General features: G+C 45.4%; 1 protein-coding gene across 1 annotated transcript; it reads left to right on the top strand.

The window, feature by feature from the left end:
• Positions 1-11,533: 11,533 nt before the first annotated feature.
• On the top strand, positions 11,534-16,165 carry SPDYC (speedy/RINGO cell cycle regulator family member C). Its single transcript, XM_007462204.1, has 7 exons — positions 11,534-11,582; positions 11,890-11,930; positions 14,648-14,789; positions 15,055-15,113; positions 15,370-15,455; positions 15,560-15,731; positions 15,815-16,165. The coding sequence occupies exons 1-7, from the start codon at positions 11,534-11,536 to the stop codon at positions 16,163-16,165; spliced, it is 900 nt and encodes a 299-aa protein (XP_007462266.1).
• The last annotated feature ends 5,157 nt before the right edge of the window (positions 16,166-21,322 follow it).

Genomic DNA, 21,322 nt, shown 5'->3' with positions numbered 1-21,322 from the left:
CGGCATTCATTGAGATGGTGCAATTTTTCTACTCTAATCTATTAAGTGGGTAAATTACATTAATTTCCTTGTCTCTAACCTTGCAGTTTTGGAGTAAAGCCAACTTGGGCACTGTGTGTTATCTTGTCTATATATTACCAGGTTCAGTTTAATAATTTGCTTAGGATATTTTACATCCGTGTCTATGAGCCTGCAGTATTTCTTTCTTTTTTAGCTTTTGGTATCAAGTATGCTACCTTTATGACATGTGAGAGGGAAGGTCCCTCTTTTTATATACCCTGGCAGGATTTGTACAAGATAGAATTATTTGTTCTTTGAATGTGCGGTTAATCTTACTGTTGCAGCCATATAGGCCTGGGGTTTTCTTTGTGATAAGATTTAAAAAAAAATTATTTTACTGAAGTGTAGTTGATTTACAATACTGTGTTAGTTACTACTATACAGCAAAGTGATTCAATTATACATATATATATTCTTTTTTCAAAATATGCTTTTCCATTATGGTTTATCATAGGGTCTTGAATATAATTCTATGTGCTGTACAGCAGGACCTTGTTGTTTATCCATTCTATATCTTTGAGGTAAGATTTTATCTACTGATTCAATTTGTTTATTATAGGACTAATCAGGATGTATATTTCTACTTGTTTTAGTTTTGCTGAGTTTTATTTTTCTACAGGGACTTGTCTATCTTTATATAAATTTAAATATAAATAGTTAAATTGTATAAAATATAAAAGTTGGCATAAAGTTGTTCATAATATCTTCATATTTTTGTCGAACCTATCTCCCTTTTTATTCCTGTTATAGTTAATTTGTGCCTTCTCTTTTATTAATTTCTTTTTTTCATTTTTTGTTGTGCCTTCTCTTTTAAAAATTACTCTGGGGCTTCCCTGGTGGCGCAGTGGTTGAGAGTCCGCCTGCCGATGCAGGGGACACGGGTTCGTGCCCCGGTCCGGGAAGATCCCATGTGCCGTGGAGCGGTTAGGCCCGTGAGCCATGGCCGCTGAGCCTGCGCGTCCGGAGCCTGTTCTCCGCAACGGGAGAGGCCACAACAGTGAGAGGCCCGCGTACCGCAAAAAAATTTAAAAAAAAATAATAATAAATAAATAAAAATAAAAATTACTCTGAATGCATCTTGCCAGAGGTTTGTCAATTTTATTGGTATCATCAAAGAACCAAATTTTGACTTTTCTGGTTCTTTCCATTAGTATATGTTTTCTATTAATTTCTGCTCTTTATTACTTTATTCCTTCTATTTTTAATTAGGTATATTTTTCTGCTCTTTTTAAAAAGGTACTTATTTTGAAATAACTTTAGAGTTACATAAAATTGCAAAAACAGTGCAGAATTCCTGTATACCCTTCACCAAACTTCTTTTGATGGGAACATCTTACACAAGCATATGACAGTTGTCGAAGCTAGGAAATTAACAGCGATATACTGGTATTAGCTAATCGATATATCTCATTTTAATTGTGCCAGTGGTCCCACTGATGCCCTTTTTCTGGTCCAGGATCCAATCAGGATTCCAAATTGCATGTAATCAGTTATTCATTGTTGTGTAATAAACACCCTAAAACTTAGCAGCTTAAAACAACAAACATTTATTATCTCCGAGTTTCTGTGGATCAGGAATTTGGGAGCTGCTTAGCTGGGTAGTTCTTGCTCAGGGTCTCTGATGACACTGTACTCATGATGTCAGCCAGGACTGAGGTCATCTGACGTCTTAACCAGACTGGGGTATCTGCTGTCAAGACGGCTTATTCACAGAAGAGCAGGAGGCCTTGGTACCTCACCACGTGGGTCTCTCCATAGTGATGCTTGAGTGGCCTCATGACAAGGCAGCTGCCTTCTCCCAGAGAAAGTAAGGTTGGAGTTGCAAAGTCTTTTATGATCTAGCTTCAGAAATCACAGTGTGTCATTTCCACAACGTCCTATTGGTAAACGGGTCAACCCTATTCCGTGAATACCAGGCTCACTCAGAGGCCACCTGGGAGGCTGGCTACCACAGCTGTCCTGTCTCCTTGGTCTTCTCCAATCTGGGGCAACATCTCAGATTTCTTTTTCTTCTATGAACTTGACACTTGTGAAAAAGTATTGGCCAGTTATTTTGTAGAGTATCCCTCAGTTTGGATTTATCAGAAGTTTTGTAATGATTACTTTGAGGTTATTCATTTGGGAGAAGAATAAAACAGAAGTGGGGACTACCCTGGTGGCGCAGTGGTTAAGAATCCGCCTGCCAATGCAGGGGACACGGGTTCGAACCCTGGTCCAGGAAGATCCCACATGCCATTAAGCCCGTGCGCCACAACCACTGAATCCCGCGCACCCTAGAGTCTGCCTGCCGCAACTACTGAGCCTGCGCACCGCGACTCCTGAGCCTGCATGCCACAACTAATGAAGCCTGCACGCCTAGAGCCTGTGCTCTGCAACAAGAGAAGCCACTGCAATGAGAAGCCTGCGCGCCACAATGAAGGGTAGCTCCTGTTCGCTGCAGCAAGAGAAAGCCTGCAGCAGCAATGAAGACCCAACGCAGCCAAAAATAAATAAAATTTAAAAAAGAAAGAATAAAACGGAAGTGATGTGTGCTTCTCAGTGAATCATATTGGATGGTATGTGATATTGGTTTGTTTTATTACTGGTCATGTTAACATCGATCACTTGGTTAGGGTGGTGTCTGCCAGGTTTCTCCACCTCAAACTTACTCTTTTTCCATTTGTGATTAGTAAACATCAAGGGGGGGGAGATACTTTGAGTTTATGCAAATATCTTGTTTCTCATCATACTTTTGTTTACTAACTTTAGCATCCATCAATGATTCACGCCTGCAACAATTACTACTGTGGTATTTGCTTAAGGTGAATTTATTTATTTATTTATTTTTGAATTTTATTTATTTTTTATACCACAGGTTTTTATTACCTATCTATGTTATACATATTAGTGTATACATGTCAATCCCAATCTCCCAATCATCCCAATTCATTTTAAATTTTTTAAAAATTTTCTTGTTCCCATGGTTATTTTCCTCTTGTCATTTATTTGCTATATATGTTCTTTCCCCTGTTTTCTTGAAAAATTAGCTAGTCGTTTGTCTATTTGTTAATTTTTCCAAATATTCAGGCCTAATTTCTGTTCTCTACTGCATTAATCTTTGCTTTTATCTCTATTCTTTCCCTCTTTGTGCTTTCTTTTGGTTTACTTTGATGTTCTTTTTCTAGTTTTCTTAGAGCTGGGAATTAAACTCATTTCTTTTCATTCTTTTACTTTTAATGATATAAGTGTTTAATCCTATGAATGTTATTCTAATCATTGCTTTAAATGTATCTCATAGGGCTTCCCTGGTTGCTCAGTGGTTAAGAATCCGCCTGCCAATGCAGGGGACACCAGTTCGAGCCCTGGTCCGGGAAGGTGCCACATGCTGCGGAGCAACTAAGCCCGGGCGCCACAACTGCTGAGCCTGCGCTCTAGAGCCCCTGAGCCACAACTACTGAGCCCACGTGCCACAACTACTGAAGGCCATGCGCCTAGAGCCCATGCTCCGCAACAAGAGAAGCCACCGCAATGAGAAGCCTCTGAACCGCAAGGAAAAGTAGCCCCTGCTCGCCACAACTAGAGAAAGCCCATGTGCAGCAATGAAGACCCAACGCAGCCAGCAATAAATGAATAAATAAATTTATTTAAAAAAATGTATCTCATAGAATCTGATATGTAGTATTTTCATTATCATTAGTTTTTGGAATTTTGTATTCCAGTTTTTCACCTAATTAATTTGTTTTTGTCTTTGTTAATGATTTCTTATTTTATTACATTCTGCTCAGAGAATATTGTTTATAATATTTCCATTTTATTCAACTTACTGATGATTTCTTCGTGACCTAATATATGATTAATTTTTTGTGATATTTTGTTTCTTTGGATTTATGGTCGTTGTTTTCAGGGGGAAATTTCCTCAGTTAATGTGTACTGGATTTTATTTTCTGACTATTTTTTGGTTTTTAATAATAGTCCCAGATGGATCTGCTACTCCTTTTCTTGTTCATTTTTTGTGATGTTAGGGTGTTTTACAAGATTCCTAGCTCTATAGCACACTCTTATGTCAATATAACAAAGTCCAGACACTTCAGTGCTTTTTTTTTTTTTTTGCGGTACGCGGGCCTCTCACTGTTGTGGCCTCTCCCTTTGCGGAGCACAGTCTCTGGACGTGCAGGCTCAGCAGCCACGGCTCACGCGCCTAGCCGCTTCGCGGCATGTGGGATCTTCCCGGACCGGGGCACGAACCCGTGTCCCCTGCATTGGCAGGCGGACTCTCAACCACTGAACCACCAGGGAAGCCCTACTTCAGTGCATTTTAATTTGTTTGTCTGGTTGGGGAAAGCGGTTTGTGTCCTCCAGTTTTTTTGTTTGTTTCTCTTTTGTCTTGCAAGACCCTAAATTTTTCCCTTTTGCTTTTTCCCCCTTCATCACTCAGTTGCCCAAAGACTCTTCGACCATTTGGTGTTTTTATTTTTCCTTTCCCAGAACCTATGTATTTTAAAGACTGATGCTTTTAGTCCCTTCCCTGTGGTCTGCACGCTGATCTCCCAGGACATTTTCCTGTTATTTACAGACTGCAGATGACATCGTCTTCCTGATGGAGGTTCTAGATCGACCTTGGGCCCCATTGCCAACTCCCCTCTTCTGTCTCTTCCCCGTTTATCTTGGTACAGAGCCTGGAGGCAGGGCTGTGTAGGGCTGGAGCGCAAGAGGTCCACACAACCCTGTGGGGGGCTTTCTTTTTATTTACAGTTATTTTGAAGTTTGGACATTCTCTGCTTTCAAGTTATGCTGAGGCTATGGCAGTTTTATTTCCCATTCTTGTTTCAATTTGCTTGGGAAGGAAGCACTGAGAGATGGGGACGTAGGCAGCCGCCCCGGAAGTCCCACTGCTTTTCCTTTGAAACTTAAAAAAAAGTTACAGAGGAACATTTTTTTTTTCTTTTTTAAATTTGGCTGTGTTAGTTCCCCTATCAGAGGTTGAACCTGAGCCCTCAGCAGTGAAAGTGCGGAGTCCTACCAACTGGACCGCCAGGTAATTCCCCTTCCTTTGTAACTTTAAAAAATATATATTTATTTATTTAGGCTGTGCTGGTTCTTAGTTGTGGCACGTGGACTTCTCAGTTGCAACATGCATGCTGGGATCCAGTTCCCTGACCAGGGATCGAATCCGGGCCACCTGCATTGGGAGCCCGCAGTCTTACCCATCGGACCACTAGGGAAGTCCCTTCTTTGTAAGTTTTTTAAAAAATGAATTAATTTATTTATTTTTCTTTTTGGCTCTGTTGCATCTTTGCTGCTGCCCGCGGGCCCTCTCCAGTTGTGGTGAGCAGGGGATACTCTTTGTTGCCCTGCCCAGGCTTTTCATTGTGGTGGCTTCTCTTGCTGCGGAGCATGGGCTCTAGGCCCGCGGGCTCAGTAGTTGTGGCTCGCAGGCTCTAGAGCGCAGGCTCAGTAGTTGTGGCGCACGGGCTTAGCTGCTCTGCGGCATATGGGATCTTCCCAGACCAGGGCTAGAACCCGTGTCCCCTGAATTGGCAGGTGGATTCTTAACCACTGCGCAACCAGGGAAGTCCCCCTCCTTTATAACTTTTAAAGATGGAGTTTAGCTCATTTGTTTGGACCCTTTTTTATTTTCCAATATATACAGTTGAGGCCATAAATTTCTCTCTAAAAATTTTTAGCTGGGTCCTCCAACATGGATATACGATATTTTCATTATGACTGTAATCTAAAACAACACAAATTTATAATCTATTTTCTAATTTCTGTTGTGGCTTTTTTTCTCTTGGCCCAGACATCTCATAAAATGTTTCTTAATTTCAAAATAGGTAGGATTTTTTTTAATCTGTTTGTTGGCGATGTTTAACTTAATTATATTGTGGTAAAAAAAAAAACCCCACAAACTGAATGATTTTAACTTTTTGAAATTAGTTCAGTTGCCTGATGATCTAGAATTTGATCGATTTATTGGGAAATGTTCTGCATACACTGTTCTGCATTTAGGTGCAATGGTCCACTAGGTCAAATTTGTTAACCATATTCTTCATATCTTTTATACCCTTGCTAATTTTTTTTTTTTTCCTGCATGTGCCATAGAATCTACAAATAAGATTGGGATTTAATCTGCTTTTCCTTGTGGTTCTATTCTATATATATATATATATAAACATATCTTTATTGCTTGTTGATCTTACTTTTAAGAATAAATAAATTTAAAATTGTTGTGTATTTTAAAAATCACTAAGTAAGCATGCTCTTTCTCCCTAGTAATGCTTTTAACCTGAAATTTATTTTTTTCTGATACTAATACTGTATAGCTATTCCAGCTTTTAGTAAGCATTTGCCTGATATTTTTTCCATCTTTCTGCTTCCAAACTTTTTATATCCTTATATTTATATGTATCTTTTATAAATACAGGCATACCTCAGATATATTGTGTGTTTGGTTCCAGACTACTGCAGTAAAGTGAATATTATAATAAAGCAAGTCACAGATTTTTTGGTTTTCCAGTGCAATAGAAGTTATGTTACACTCTACTATTGTCTATTAAGTGTACAATAGCATTATGTCTAAAAAAATGTACATACCCTTAATTTAAAAATACTTTATTGCTAAAAAATGGTAACCATCATCTGAGCCTTCAGGGAGTCATAGTCTTTTTGAAATAGCAACACCAATCACTGATCACAGGGACTTCCCTGGTGGCGCAGTGGTTAAGAATCTACCTACCAATGCAGGGGACACGGGTTTGAGCCCTGGTCCGGGAAGATCCCACATGCCGCGGAGCAACTAAGCCCACGTGCCACAACTACTGAGCCCAAGTGCCACAACTACTGAAGCCCGCATGCTCTAGGGCCCGTGTGCTGCAACTACTGAGCCTGCATGCTGCAATTAGTGAAGCCTGTGCGTCTAGAACCCGTGCTCCACAACAAGAGAGGCCACCACAGTGAGAAGTCCGTGCACCACAACGAGGAGTAGCCCCTGCTTGCTGCAACTGGAGAAAACCCACACGCAGCAAGGAAGACCCAACGGAGCCGAAGAGTCACTGATCACAGATCACCATAACAAATATAATAATAATGAAACAGTTTGAAGTTTTGCAAGAATTACCAAAATGTGACACAAAGACACGAAGTGAGTGAATGCTGTTGAAAAAATTACGCTGATAGACTAGCTCAACACATGGTTGTGATAAAAGAAACGTTCACATAATGAGGTGTGGGGAAGTCATTCTGGCCTATACATGAGTTAACTTGAATTTTCTGCTAACAAAAACAGCCTGTTTTTGGCCTATCAAACATACATTGTACATCTGCTTTAATTATTAAATAAAAAGACACATTGACCAGAAGTAAAGAATGTGCATGTTTAAAATAATGATTAAATGCTTCTTTTCCTGGGGCTTCCCTGGTGGCGCAGTGGTTGAGAGTCCGCCTGCCGATGCAGGGGACACGGGTTCGTGCCCCGATCCGGGAAGATCCCACATGCTGCGGAGCGGCTGGGCCTGTGAGCCATAGCCGCTGAGCCTACGCGTCCAGAGCCTGTGCTCCGCAACGGGAGAGGCCACAACAGTGAGAGGCCCGCGTACCGCAAAAAAAAAGACAAAAAAACAGAACAAAGCAAAAAATGCTTCTTTTCCTGGGATGTCTATGCCGATCCTCCTTTGATGATAAGACCGGTTCCCAGGTGCTAAGGCCATGCTGACTTGCTGTATACTTGCTGGTCTTTTTTTTTTTTTTTTTTGAAACCGTGAAGAAATGTATTCCTGATTTGTTTAATGTTCTTTGTTCTGGCAAGGTATAAAACCAGACTGAAAATCATGCTTCTCTGGAGCAGTCGCTCAGAGTAATCTGGAAAGCTGGCTTCCGGGCTCTAGCCCTCAGTTTGGCTCAAATAAAACTCTTTTCTAGGGTATTCCCTGGTGGTCCAATGTTAGGACTCCACGCTTCCACTGCCAGTGGAAGTGGGATCTTCCACTTAGATCCCACAACTAAGATCCTGCAAGCCATGCGATGCAGCCAAGAAAAAAACAAATAATAACAACAACAACAAAACAAAAAAACTCTTCTACTATTATAGATTGTTTATTCATTATTTTTGTTGACAGTTGTCACAAACCTTCGATTTGTAAAAAATGCAGTATCTGTGAAGTGCAATAAAGCAAAACGCAGTAAATGGACATATGCCTCTAACTTGTAGTGCAATTATTTTACAAATAGTATATTAGTTAGCTCAGTAAAAATTATGCTGTGATAAATGTAGTAGGCAGAATAATGACCTCTCAAATATGTGCACATCTCAATTCCTGGAACCCATGAACATATTATCTTACACGGCAAAAGGGACTTCACAGATATGATTAAGGACCTTGAGATGGCAAGATTATCCTGGATTATCCAGGTAGGGTCAATGTAATCACAAGGGTCCTTAAAAGTGGGAAAGGGGTCAGGGTCAGAAGATGCTATTCTGCTGTCTTTGAAAGTGGAGGAAGGAGGCCACAAGCCAAGGAATGTGGTGGCCACTGGAAGGAATTAAACCTTGCTGGCACCTTTATTTTAGCAGAGTGAGACCCACTTTGGACTTCTGGCCTCCAGAACTATAAGATAATAGATTTGTATTATTTTAAGCCACTGAGTTTGTGGTAATTTGTTACAGCAGCAAATAGAAATACAATACAATAATACCCAACTCCAAAATCTCAGTGGCTTTCAAAAACAAGTTTATTTTTTGTTAAAGGAATTAGAGAAAATGTTGTTTAACAAGAGTCTCCTTTTTTTAAAAAAAATTGAGGGCTTCCCTGGTGGTGCAGTGGTTAAGAATCCACCTGCCAACGCAGGGGACACGGGTTCGAGCCCTGGTCCAGGAAGATCCCACATGCCGCAGAGCAACTAAGCCCACGAGCTACAACTACTGAGCCTGCAAGCCACAACTACTGAAGCCCGTGCGCCTAGAGCCCGTGCTCTGCAACTAAGGGAAACCACCACAATGAGAAGCCCGCGCACCGCAGCAAAGAGTAGCCCACGCTCACCGCAACTAGAGAAAGCCGGTGCACAGGAATGAAGACCCAACGCAGCCAAACGTAAATAAATAAATAAAAATTTTAAAAAAGAAGATTGTAAAATAATATTTTTTTAAAATTGAATTATATTTGATTTACAATGTTTCAGGTGTACAGCAAAGTGATTCAGTTATACATATATTCTTTTTCAAAAAGTTTATTTCTTATTCATATTCCATGTCCTTTACTGTTTAGCTTTGGGTCTGCTCCATGTCTTCTTTATTCCAGACCCCAGGCTAGAGAGGCTGCCACTACCAGGGGTACACCTGACCCGGGGCAGATGGAAAAGGGGAAGTGCAGAACCACCTTGGAGTTCTTAAAACAAAATAATTTCTGCTCAAATTCCACTGACTGAAGCAAACCACGTGAGTAAGCATACATGGAGTAGGGAGTAGCATCCTCCCAGAAGGAAGGACACCTTGTCCTATTGGGAGGGGGCAGCATGTATGAAGGTCCTGGGGCAACTGGGGGTGGGGGTGGGGATGGGGGAGGATGGGGTTGACAGAAGAACTGAAAGAAGCTGCTGTAGCTAGAAGATGGCGATGGAGGGGCAGGGTCGGGGTGCAGTTGGAGAGATGAGCAAGGGCCTTGTAAACCATTCATTCATCCAACAAGTGTGAGCAACATGCTTACACAGGAGGCTCTGAGTCAAGGCTGGGGGTTTGGGGACTGACAAAGCTGACAAGGTCCCTGTTCTTTTTTTTTTGGCCACGCTGTGTGGCATGTGGGATCTTAGTTCCCCGACCAGAGATGAACCCGCACCTCCTGAAGTGGAAGTGCAGAGTCTCAACCACCGGACCACCAGGGTAGTCCAAGGTCCCTGTCCTGAAGGCACTGACCTGGTGGGAAGAACACATGAGAAGTAAGTATTGTAAATAAGGAAGCAAGATGATTGCAGACAGTGATCAAATAAGTACTATAGTTAAAACTCTGTGCTTTATTAAAAGGACTATTTTTAAAAGATCATTCCAGCTCTAGAAAGAGCTGGGAGCACAGGAAGTTGGGAGACTGTTTAGTGGAGTGTTGACATAGTCCAGGCAGGAGATGAGGCCGCTTTGGCCAAGGGAGGCAGTGGGGAGGAGAGGCAGGCATGGATTAGAGAGATAAATGCGGTGATAAATTTGATGTTGGGGGCAAGAAAGAAGGTAGAAATACTTCCGAATACTCATCTGAGAGAACACTGCCCAATGAGGGGAAGGAACACGCAGCCTGACAGAATCTCCCCCCAAAGCAGACCTACTGTGTGCTTCTATTTACATCAAGTTTTAAAACAGGTAAAACTTGGGACTTCCCTGGTGGAGCAGTGGTTAAGAATCTGCCTGCCAGTGCGGGGGACACGGATTCGAGTCCTGGTCCAGGAAGATCCCACATGCCGCAGAGCAACTAAGCCCACGAGCCACAACTACTGAGCCTGTGAGCCACAACTACTGAGCCCACGTGCTGCAAAACTGAAGCCTGTGCGCCTAAAGCCCGTGCTCCGCAACAAGAGAAGCCACCGCAATGAGAAGCCCGCACACTGCAACTAAGAGTAGCCCACACTCTCCTCAACTAGAGAAAGCCCGCGTGCAGCAACAAAGACCCAACACAGCCAAAACAAACAAACAAAAAACAGGCAAAACTAACTATGATGATAGAGGCCAGAATGGTGATCAACCTTGGCGGTGGGGGGAGGACTGGAGCCTAGAAGGGGGCATGAGGGGCTGCTGTGGTGTGCTGTTTCTTCATCTGATGCTGGCTCCACGGGAGTGTTCTGAAAATTCATCATCTTTCTTTCTTTCGGCCGTGCCATGCAGCTTGTGGGATCTTAGTTCCCTGATCAGGAATCAAACCTGGGCCCTCGGCAGTGAAAACAGAGTCTTAATCACTGGACCACCAGGGAATTCCCAAGCCAGTTAGTTAGTTTTTTTTTTTTTAAGATTTATTTATTATTTATTTATTTTATTTTATTTTTGGCTGCATTGGGTCTTACTTGCGGTGTGTGGGCTCTTCGTTGCAGCGCGCAGGTTTCTCTCTCATTGTGGCCCACGCAGGCTCCAGGGCGCCTGGGCTCTATAGTTGTGGCGTGCAGGTTCCAGAGCACATGGGCTCTGTAGTTTGCAGCACACAGGCTCTCTAGTTGAGGTGTGTGAGCTCAGTAGTTGTGGCGCTCGGGCTTAGTTTCCCCTCAGCATGTGGGATCTTAGTTCCCTGACCAGGGATTGAACTTGTGTCCCCTGCATTGTAAGGCAGATTCTTTACCACTGGACCACCAGGGAAGTCCCCAGTTAGTTATTTCTGATCTGTGCACTTTACTGTCTGGCTGCTGTGCTGTAATAAAAAGTTTACTTAAAAACAATGACTCTCAGGTTTGTTTGTTTGTTTTAAAATTTTTGATCAACTATTGGTAAGTAGATGGGGAAACTGAGGAAGGAACAGGTTCGTGGGGACAGATAATGAGGTACCTGGAGAAAACAAGTGGAGATGTCCAAGAGGCACCTGGAGGTACAGGTGTGGACTTGGAGGAGCATTAGGGCTGCAAGAAACTTTGGAACCCCTGGAGGGATTCAATACCAGTGTAATACATGAGGCAATTCAGGGAGCAAATCAGGGAGGGTGTGCAGAGGCAAGGGGCGCCAGAACCAGGCCTGAAAGGGTGGCTGCCCTCTGCCTCCTGGGTCTGTGATCTATGGCAGTCCTCTGGCCACACCCACTCAGGGCTCATTCCCCTCATCTAGAACTCCCATGCCCTGCCCACCTCCCCACCCACAGGCCTCTCTGCCCTAGCGTGGCCTCCTACACATCTGACCAGGGCAGCTCGGAAGCCCCAGGCCTCTGGCTCTTTCTTCTACAGTGGCCTGCCTTTGGCTGCCTCTTCTCTTGGGTTTTGTCTACTCTCTGGGGCTTCTTGAAGTCTTGGGGGATGGGAGAATCCTGCCTTTGAAACCCCTCCCACAATCCATACCAAAAAAAAAAAAAATTGATAATTGCACATCATCAAGATGAAAGACTTGCTCTGTGAAAACAACGTTAAGAAAATGAAAGGATGAGGGACTTCCCTGGTGGGCACTAGAATTCAAATTACCAGACATTTTAAAGAGATGGGGTGCCAGTTTTCAATTCTGGTTTGAACACCACGTTACAAGGAACTATTTTTAAAAATAAAAAAGGATTATATGTATATGTATAACTGATTCACTTTGTTATAAAGCAGAAACTAACACACCATTGTAAAGCAATTATACTCCAATAAAGACGTAAAAAAATTAAAAAAATAAAAAAGGATTAAGGGAAAGGAACAAAAAATAAGAATATCAAAACCATTGAATTCACCCGTTTGTGCCCGATAAACTTCAATCACATCTGCTCTCTCCATTCCCAGTTCTTTTGGAGTGTGATTATCAGCAATTCTCTGACCTTCAAAGAGAAACCTGAGTGAATTCATGGGAACTCCCTGTTTTTGACATTATGATTCTTTGAGTTTCCTGAGATGTGTCGTCATTTTCACTTTGAAGTGAATCTCACTGCTATCCTGCCCGATGACTTTGAGTTTTATATATTCTCCTTCCTTCTTAGCCCCCAAGTCCTCAGTTGAAGGTTTTGAAATGGGGAGGCATTTAGTGAGTACTTAAAAGTGTGAACTTAAAAATGTTAAGGCAGGGACTTCCCTGGCGGCGCAGTAGTTAAGAATCTGCCTTCCAACGCCGGGGATATGGGTTTGAACCCTGGTCTGGGAAGATTCCACATGCCGCGGAGCAACTAAGCCCGAGCGCCACAAGTACGGAGTCCGTGCGCCTGGAGCCCGTGTTCTGCAACAAGAGAAGCCACCTTAATGAGTAGCCCCCGTTCTCGGCAACTAGAGAAAGCCCATGCACAGCAACAAAGACCCAACACAGCCAAAAATAAATAAATAAATTTATTTTTAAAAAGTTAAGGCAGTAAATATTGTTAAATTTATGTAATGTGTATTTTATCACAGTAAAAAAAGAATAGGGAACAAATGTCACCTGTCCCATGTGGAAAGTAATGCAGGTGCTGACTGTCCAATACAACTAACTGTAAAGCGTAACTGAGCCAGTGAAGATGAAAAGGCTTAAGGTCTGCTGTGTGTGTGGCGGGGGCGGGGGGTGGCGGTGTGGAGAGGATGATCTAGGTGGTCCCGGGCAAAGCCTTCCTCCCCCACCGTGGAGCCGCTGGCCGGGCTCCCCATACCCCTAAAAGACCTTGGAAGGGGGATGTGGCCCCTGGGAATTCTCACGCCAAGACAACCTCCTCTCTGGCTCCCAGGTTTGGGGATTCCTGGATCTCAAACAAACACAGACACATCCAGCGACCCTTCCCCAGCAAGGCCCAATCCCTGAATCACATCTTACTCATCAGCCGCTCGCCGCAGCCCAGGTCGGTAGCATTCCCGCCCCGCGCCTTGGCTCTGCATTTGTAAAGAGTCGAGAGGGGCTCCTGCTGCCTTTCAGGCTGTGGGGTCCCGCTAGCCTGCCTTCACCCCTCTTGTAGGTGATGAGATCACCCCTCTTGTAGGTGATGAGACTTTGGAGGAGCTTTTACCTCGGGGAGCCACAGCTGGGAGACGAGTGGTGGAAACTGACTGGATTTTCTCCAAGTAGAGGTGGGTGGTGATGGCGAGAAGCCCCACCCTTTCCCAGGAAGGGGCCTGATTGGTGGAGGGCTGCGGGGGCGTGGCAGCCCTGGGGCTATATAAATGCTCTGGCTGGGCTTGGAGTTACGCTGTAGGTTAACTCCTGAGCTCAGGTAATGCTTCTGGAGGGAAGAGGCTGGGCTGCTTGTGGGAAGCAAGATGGAGGCCCCTAGGTTGACGGAGGGGTGGTGGAGGGGACCCTCCCCTAAGCCCCATAGTTGGAGTCTCTCTCTTCGTAGCTAAAAATGTTTGAGGTGGCCCCACCTCAACTTGCCCTAAACCCCAATATTTGTCCAATAACCTTCCTCTCTCTGAGCCTCAGTTTTCCTTCTGGGCGATAAAGGGTTGCTGGTTCTTTCAGGGCTGCCGCTTTGGTGAAGGGTGAGGGGGTTGTTGTGAGGTGGGAGACAAGAGGAGCCGTTAAACTCTGGCTTTGGGGTCAGACAGGCTCCACCTTGAAGTGGCCGTGAGACCTCCATGCTTCAGTTTCCGTGTTTGCAAAATGGGTCTACTTATCAGGATGAACTAAGATAATGTCCTTAAAGCATTTAACACAGCTCCAGGCACTTAGGAAGCCCTCAGAGGTGCTTGTTGCTGCTGTTCTTCCTCTCTGGCCTGGTCTGGGGTGCCAGGAGGAGGGGGGAGGGTGCTGTAGCCTCCAGGAACTCTGCTGCTTTTCTGGCCCCATCCCCGCCCCTTCCCCCCGCCCCCACTGCGCCACATCTCAGTTTCCTTCTGTTCTGAGCCCCCATTTCTCCATTTCCCATGCCTCCACTTCCTGGAGGTCATCTGTCAGGCCAGCACACTGATCCCCTTGACTTCTGGGGGGCAGTGGGGTAAGTGCTAAGTCCTGGGGCTGCTTCCTTTACAGGTCACCCCGTCCCACCCCACCTCACCCACCCCCACCCCCCAAGAGATGAGTGATGCCCAAGATCCTACCACAATCCCTGCGGTTGGCACCCAGGTGAAGCTGAGGGGCTGGAGCCGTCAAGGGGAAGGGGGTGAGTCTTTCCATTTCCGCCGGCACCAGGAGCTCCAGGCCTTCCTCAGCCTTTTGGGTGAGTCCACTTGGGGTCTGGCACAGCAGGGGCCGTGGGGACCAAGCGTGAACAGGTATGGGAGGTGGGATCTCAGCTTGCCCGTGCAATCACCTGCAGCCTCTGTCCCTTCTCTTCTCAGGTGACCCCAGTTTGGCAGGTGGGGGGTGTCATGTCAGAAAGTGGGTTCAGCGGGTGCTCGGGCTTTGGAACGGCTACTGCCCCTCTTATCTTGTGTGTGTGGGGGTGGTAACCCCAGTCCACCGTTTCTCCTCTCTACCCCCAGAGCACAGTTTCCTCCAGGATTTCCTCTCCAAAGATCCCTGTTTCCAGATTTCAGATAAGGTGAGAGGGCACAGTGGGGGCAGAGGCCAGCCTCACTTGCGGAAGATTGAATTAGTGGGGCTCCGGTGCTGCTAATTCGTTGGGTCCTCTGGTCTGGTGGAGGGATCGCCTCCCTTCTAACCCTTCTCTTTGCAGGCCCCTCCCCCACATTTTACCCCAGAGTTTTTAGCCCCACCAGAACTTCCTTGGGTGCAGAAGGGGCTGCCCCTCCCCACCCAGTGCCTGACTCTAACTCTCCCCATTTCTGTGTCTGCAGTATCTCCTGGCCATGGTGCTGGTCTACTTCCGGCGCGCCAACCTGCAGCTCAGCGAGTACACCCACAGCAATCTGTTCCTGGCACTGTGAGTGGCCTGGGCGCGTGATGGGGACCCTGACTCGGAGTGGCAGGGTGGGGCAGGGCAGATGCTTACAGCCTCTGTTCCCTGCCCCCTGCCTCTGTGGCCAGGTACCTTGCAAATGACATGGAGGAAGACCTGGAGGACCCCAAAAGCGTGATTTTTCTGTGGGCCCTGGGCCAAGATTGGCATCGTCGAGTGTCAGACTTCCTGTGTCAGAGGGACAAGCTATGGGCACGGATGGGCTTCAGGGCCGTTGTGAGACGCCAGAGCTGCGAGGAGGTGAGGTCCCGCCAGCAGCCTGGGGTGGGGGAAAGAGGCTGGACCTCCCACCTCCCATTTACCATCCACTCTTCTCATGCCAGGTCATGGCCAAGGAGCCGACCCACTGGGCCTGGACTCGGGAGAGGCATCCCCACCATGGCAGGGCTCAGAGGAGCTACCCAAAGGCTCAGATACCCCTTCCCCGGGGCCCCGGCCTCTCGCCACCCCACTGTCCCCTGTGTGGCTTACCCCCTTGCCGCAGCCACCGCTGCCACCACCCCTGCCCCCTGCCTGTCATATCCAAGTGCCCTTCCCAAAACCCTGAGCGGCACCGCCCTCCCTCCCAAGCTTGTCTCTCAGTGGCTGGAGACTCCTGGAGTGGGGCCTTCCTCATTGTCCTGCCCACCCAGCTGCAACTGGAGCCAGGCACCTACACCCTCCACAGTGAGTAGGGTACAGTAGGGGAAGCTGGTAGGAGCTGAGGGGCAGGTGCGGGGCCAGCAGAATGGGAAGGAGGGGCCTGGGGTCCAGCGCGCCTCGGCATGTGTCCAGCCCTGCCACCTCCTAGCCGCCTGGGCTTGGCAAGCTTCCTCTGAGCCTCTCTCCAACCTTCCTCCCCCAGTCTTCTCAAAGCTGCTGCTGTGCCCTCGGCGCTGACACTCGCAGGGTGGAGAACAGCCCGTCTGCTCGCCTGCTGACCCAGTGCTCTACTGGCTGTGGCCCCTCCGGCCTCCTGTCTACTTGGCCTCAGGCTGGCAGGGCTACCCATGCCCCCTGCCCCTTCCTCCCAACCTGCAACTTGTACCCACTCTGACCTGACTCCTCAAATAAATTCATGTCCACAGGACACCAACCACCTAGTCTGGGTCCCTGACCCAGGGTGGGGGTAGGGAGGGAGCTACCGGGAGAGGGGCATCTGCCAGGTTTAGGTACCAGTGGTTGGAGACCCATGAGCACAGGTCCTGTAACAGCTCCTCTCCTCCCATTCATGACCAGTCATCCTGAGCCTGTTTCCCCTTTTTAACATCTTTGTGGATGGTGAGATCCACACAGTGCAGATGGGACTAAATGAGATGAGGTATATGCAGTCCTTAGAAGAGGGTCTGGAACCTACTGGACAAAAAAATGCTCAGAAGGAAAACGGCTCCGTTGTCAGTCTAGAAATGCCTGCAGGGTCAGGTTTGTTTAGGAATGAGCCTTGGTCCTTGCTCTGGGCGGCAATCGAATATAATGTAATTATTATAATACAAGACCCCCTCTCCCTTCCCCAAAGTAAGTTTGTTAATTGGGGAGCAGGGAAGACTCACCAGAGGAGCTGGCATTTGAACAGGGTCTTGAACAATGTCAGGTTTGCCCATGCTCAGGTGGTGGTGTCGGGGTGCTGGTGGTGAGGAACAGTGTTCTTGGAAAGACAGTCCAGAGTAGTGATTAAGACTTGGTCTCCGGTGCCGGACAGCTTAAGTTCAAAGTCCAGGTTTATGTGTGACTTTAGCCTGTTATTTAATCTCCTCTACTGCCTTATCTGTAAAATGGGTATTATACTAAAAAGGGTGTTGAGATTTGAATGAGTTAATCCTAGAAGGGTTTAGAACTAGGTTTCAAGAGTAGAGCTCAAATGTGGGTGTTACTAGTAGAGGGAACTGCTGCCCAGAGAAAGGCTAGAGGGGAATGTATGTTTGGGGAGTGGCCGGAACACAAGACAGAGAAGTCTAAAGGGTCAGGTGGCAGAGGAATCTGGACGTGATTCCCCTGCCTCTCTATGAGTGGCTCCCAAGAAGTAAGGAGGTAAAGCCTGGAGACTGCGACCATTAGAAGCCAAGACAAGGACTGTAAAGTATTTGTAAGAGTTTTTCAAATAGGTAATATATTCACATGTATGTTTTGAATTTTGCACCAAGTGTCACCTTCTACCCCTGACTCCCAGCCATCTGGTTCCCCTTCCTGGAAGCAATGAAAGTAATAATTCATGTCCTTCCAGAGAAAGAATCTGAATGTATATAACCAAATGTGATGTAATAAAAATATACATATTTGGTCTTTGTCCTTGGTTCCTGGCACAGAGCTCCTAAAACCCTTGGAATTTCCAGAGTTGCAGGAGTGTCTGTTGTTATTCATAATGAGCTCCTTTGGATCATACCTGAGTTTATGCTAATGAGGTTACTCAGGATGGGGGGGAAATTGATCACCAGAAAAACTGATCTAGAGGGTGGGAACTTTCAGCTTCCCTACTTCCTCCAGGAGGGGCAGGGCACTGGAGATTTGGAGTTTGGGGGGAGGGTGGCTCTGCCTCCCCCCCCATCTTGCCCTATGAATCTCTTCTATTTGGTTGCTCCTGAGTATCCTTTATAAGAAACTGTTAACAGTAGGTAAAGCACCTTCCTGAGTTCTGAGAGTGTTCTACTGAATTATCAGGCCTGAGGAGGGGTGTTGTGGGTATCCCCAAATTTGTAGTTGGCCAGACAGGAGTATGGGTCACCTGGGCATTCCATTGGTGGCTGGCATCTTGTGGAACTGAGCCCTTAACGCATGGGGTCTGTGCTAACTCTGGCAATTAGTGCCCGAATTGAATTGTAGGCACCTAGATGGTGTTGGAGAGTTGGTGTGGACCCATCGCATGTATTTGGTATCCGGGAAAAAACATATTTGGTGTGAGATGTGGTGTCAGAAAAAAGATACCACACCAAATATGCATATATGTCCCACGCCCATTTTTAAAACACTCCAGTGGGAGAATTCCATACATCCTACTGTGTACTTATCAATGTATTTTAAAGATGGTTCCTTGTCTGCACATTCCTTTTGACAGCTGTGTAGTATTCCTCTGTGTGGATGTACTATAATGTATCTTTTTTCCTATTGATTGGCATTTGTTTCCACACTTCTGCTATTCCAAACAGTGCTATAGAGAGTCACTAAGACTTTGTAAGAACAGCATTATTCAAATGTGAAAAGGTGTCTGTAGAGTGAATTCCTAGAAGAATTGTTCAGCCAAAGGTCAAGTCAAAATTGAAGGACTTTGCCAAATGCCCCTCTGTTGGGGCTATGCCTGTACCACCCTTACCCCCCAACCTCTAGCAGAGCATGTGAAGGCTGTTTTCCAGAACACTCACCAATCAGTGAGGTACCAGATTGTTTTATGTTTGCCAAACTGCTAAGTAGAAAATGGTGTCCTGGTGAAGGTTTAATTTGTATTTTTCTTCTGAGTGAGCTCAAGCATTGTTTCATATGTTTAAGAGCTCTTTGTCTACTTTTTTGTGAACTGTCCTTGTCTTTGCCCATTTCACCACTGTTTTTGGTACCTGACTCACATATAAGGAAAAATAGCCTTTCAGGATATAAATTGGAAGTATTTTCTTTGGTTTATCATTTTAACTTTGCTATGCAGATTTTTTAGTGTAGTAAAATAAATTTTTGTGGCTGCTGGGTTTTGTGTCATAGTTGAAAAGACCTTTTCCACACTGAGATGATTAAAAGAATGTCTCCCTTAGCTGCTGGCTGTATTTTTGTTTTCATTTTTTACATTTAAATCATGAGTTCATCTGGAATTTATCATATACAAAATTCCTGCCCATTTTCCTAATGCCTTTTAGTGAAAAACTCATCTTTTCTCAACAGATTTGAATTGCTACTATTATACTAAATTTCTATATGCATTTGGATCTATTTCTAGGTTTTTCTATCTTTCAATGATCTTTGTGCATCAGTACCTCTCTTCATTATATTTAATTATTATAGATTGGATTTAATATCTGGTAGGGTTAGTCTCCTGTCTTCAGGAGTCTCTTGGCTATTCTCTCTTTTTTTTTTAATTTATTTATTTTTGGTTGCATTGGGTCTTTGTTGCTGTGCACAGGCTTTCTCTAGCTGCGGTGTGCGGGCTTCTCATTGTGGTGGCTTCTCTTGTTGTGGAGCACAGGCTCTAGGCTCACGGCCTTTAGTAGTTGTGGCTTGCGGGCTCTAGAGCGCAGGCTCAGTAGTTGTGGCACATGGGCCCAGTTGCTCTGCGGCATGTGGGATCTTCCCGGATCAGGGCTCGAACCCATGTCCCCTGTATGGGCAGGTGGATTCTTAACCACTGTGCCACCAGGGAAGTCCCTCTTGGCTATTCTTGCTTGTTCAATTTTCCATATGAAGTTTAAATCAGCTTTTCTAGTCCGTCTTCCCCTCAAACAATCTGTTAGAATTTTTAAAAATCTGTTAGAATTTTTTATTTTTTTGGCCACACCACGCGGCATGTGGGATCTTAGTTCCCCGACCAGGGATGGAACCTGCGCTCCCTGCACTGGAAGCGCAGAGTCTTAACCACTAGATGGCCAGGGAAGTCCCTAGAATTGTTAATTTCGATAAATCTATGGATTACTTTAAGAACAGACATCTTTATGAAGCATCTTTGTGTCCAGAATGAAGTGTCTGTCCCCTGCCTCTACGTACTTCTTTCAGGTGGCACCGATGGCCAGTGACCCCCAAATCTGTACCTCTATTCTGAGGGCTAGTCCCACCCCCAGGCATCTCCCCTTGGATGGGGGTGGGTCCCAAAGGTACCTCCAAAACCTGATCCTCCAGTATCCCCTCCAGATTAGTGTCCCCCACACCATTAATCCACTCAGATTCCTCCCTATCTCCCAAGAGCCATATCCAATCAGTGGCTAAGTTCTATAGGTGTTTTTAACAGCTTTATTGAGGTATAGCTGACATACAATAAACTATGTATACTTAAAAGGTACGTTTTTGTTTTGACATGTATACTCCCATGAAACCATTATCACAATCAAGGTAATGAACATATCCATCACCCCAAAAAGTTTCCTCAAGCCCCTTTGTAATCTTTCCTTCCCACCCTTTCCCACCTGCCAGCCCCTCCAGGCAACCACTGATCTGCTTTCTGTCACTAAATTGCCATCCTTTTCCTCGAATTTTCATAGAAATGGAATTATATAGAAGAATGTACTTTTGTCTGGTTTCTTACACTCAATATAATTATTCTGGGATTCATCCATTGTTGTTCCTTTTCATTACTGGGTAGTATTCTATTGTATATACACACACCACAATTTGCTTATCCATTCACAATTTGTTGATGAACATTTGGTTGTGTCGAGTTTTGGCTGTTAAAATTAAAACTGCTATGAATATTCACACACAAGTCTTTGTGTGGACACATGCTTTTACTTCCCTTGGGTAAATGTCTAGGAATGGAATGGCTGGGTCATGTCGTAGGTGTGTATTTAACTTTATTTTTCTTTTTTTAAGATAGACTTTTTTTAGAGCAGTTTTTTTTTTTTGCGGTACGCTGGCCTCTCACTGTTGTGGCCTCTCCTGTTGCGGAGCACAGGCTCCGGACGTGCAGGCTCAGCGGCCATGGCTCACGGGCCCAGCCACGCCGCGGCATGTGGGATCTTCCCAGACCGGGGCATGAACCCGTGTCCCCTGCATCGGCAGGCGGACTCTCAACCACTGCGCCACCAGGGAAGCCCTAGAGCAGTTTTAAGTTTACAGAAAAACTGCTCAGAAAGTGTAGAGAATTCCCATATCCCTTTTCCCACCTGTACACAGTTTCTCCTATTAACATTTTGCATTAGTGTGGTATATTTGTTACAATTGATGAACCA

The sequence above is a fragment of the Lipotes vexillifer genome, unplaced genomic scaffold, assembly GCF_000442215.2.
Source record: "Lipotes vexillifer unplaced genomic scaffold, Lipotes_vexillifer_v1.1 scaffold1129, whole genome shotgun sequence".
Lineage (NCBI taxonomy): Eukaryota > Metazoa > Chordata > Mammalia > Artiodactyla > Lipotidae > Lipotes > Lipotes vexillifer.
This window is presented reverse-complemented; position numbering and strand designations above follow the sequence as displayed.

Excerpts from the sequence above, each read along its gene's own strand:
- SPDYC (XM_007462204.1), top strand. The coding sequence starts at position 11,534 with ATGAGGTACCTGGAGAAAACAAGTGGAGATGTCCAAGAGGCACCTGGA. Across the intron at positions 11,583-11,889 it reads TGTCCAAGAGGCACCTGGAG|GGCAGCTCGGAAGCCCCAGG; the intron begins GTACAGGTGTGG and ends ACATCTGACCAG. Across the intron at positions 15,456-15,559 it reads AGCAATCTGTTCCTGGCACT|GTACCTTGCAAATGACATGG; the intron begins GTGAGTGGCCTG and ends CTCTGTGGCCAG.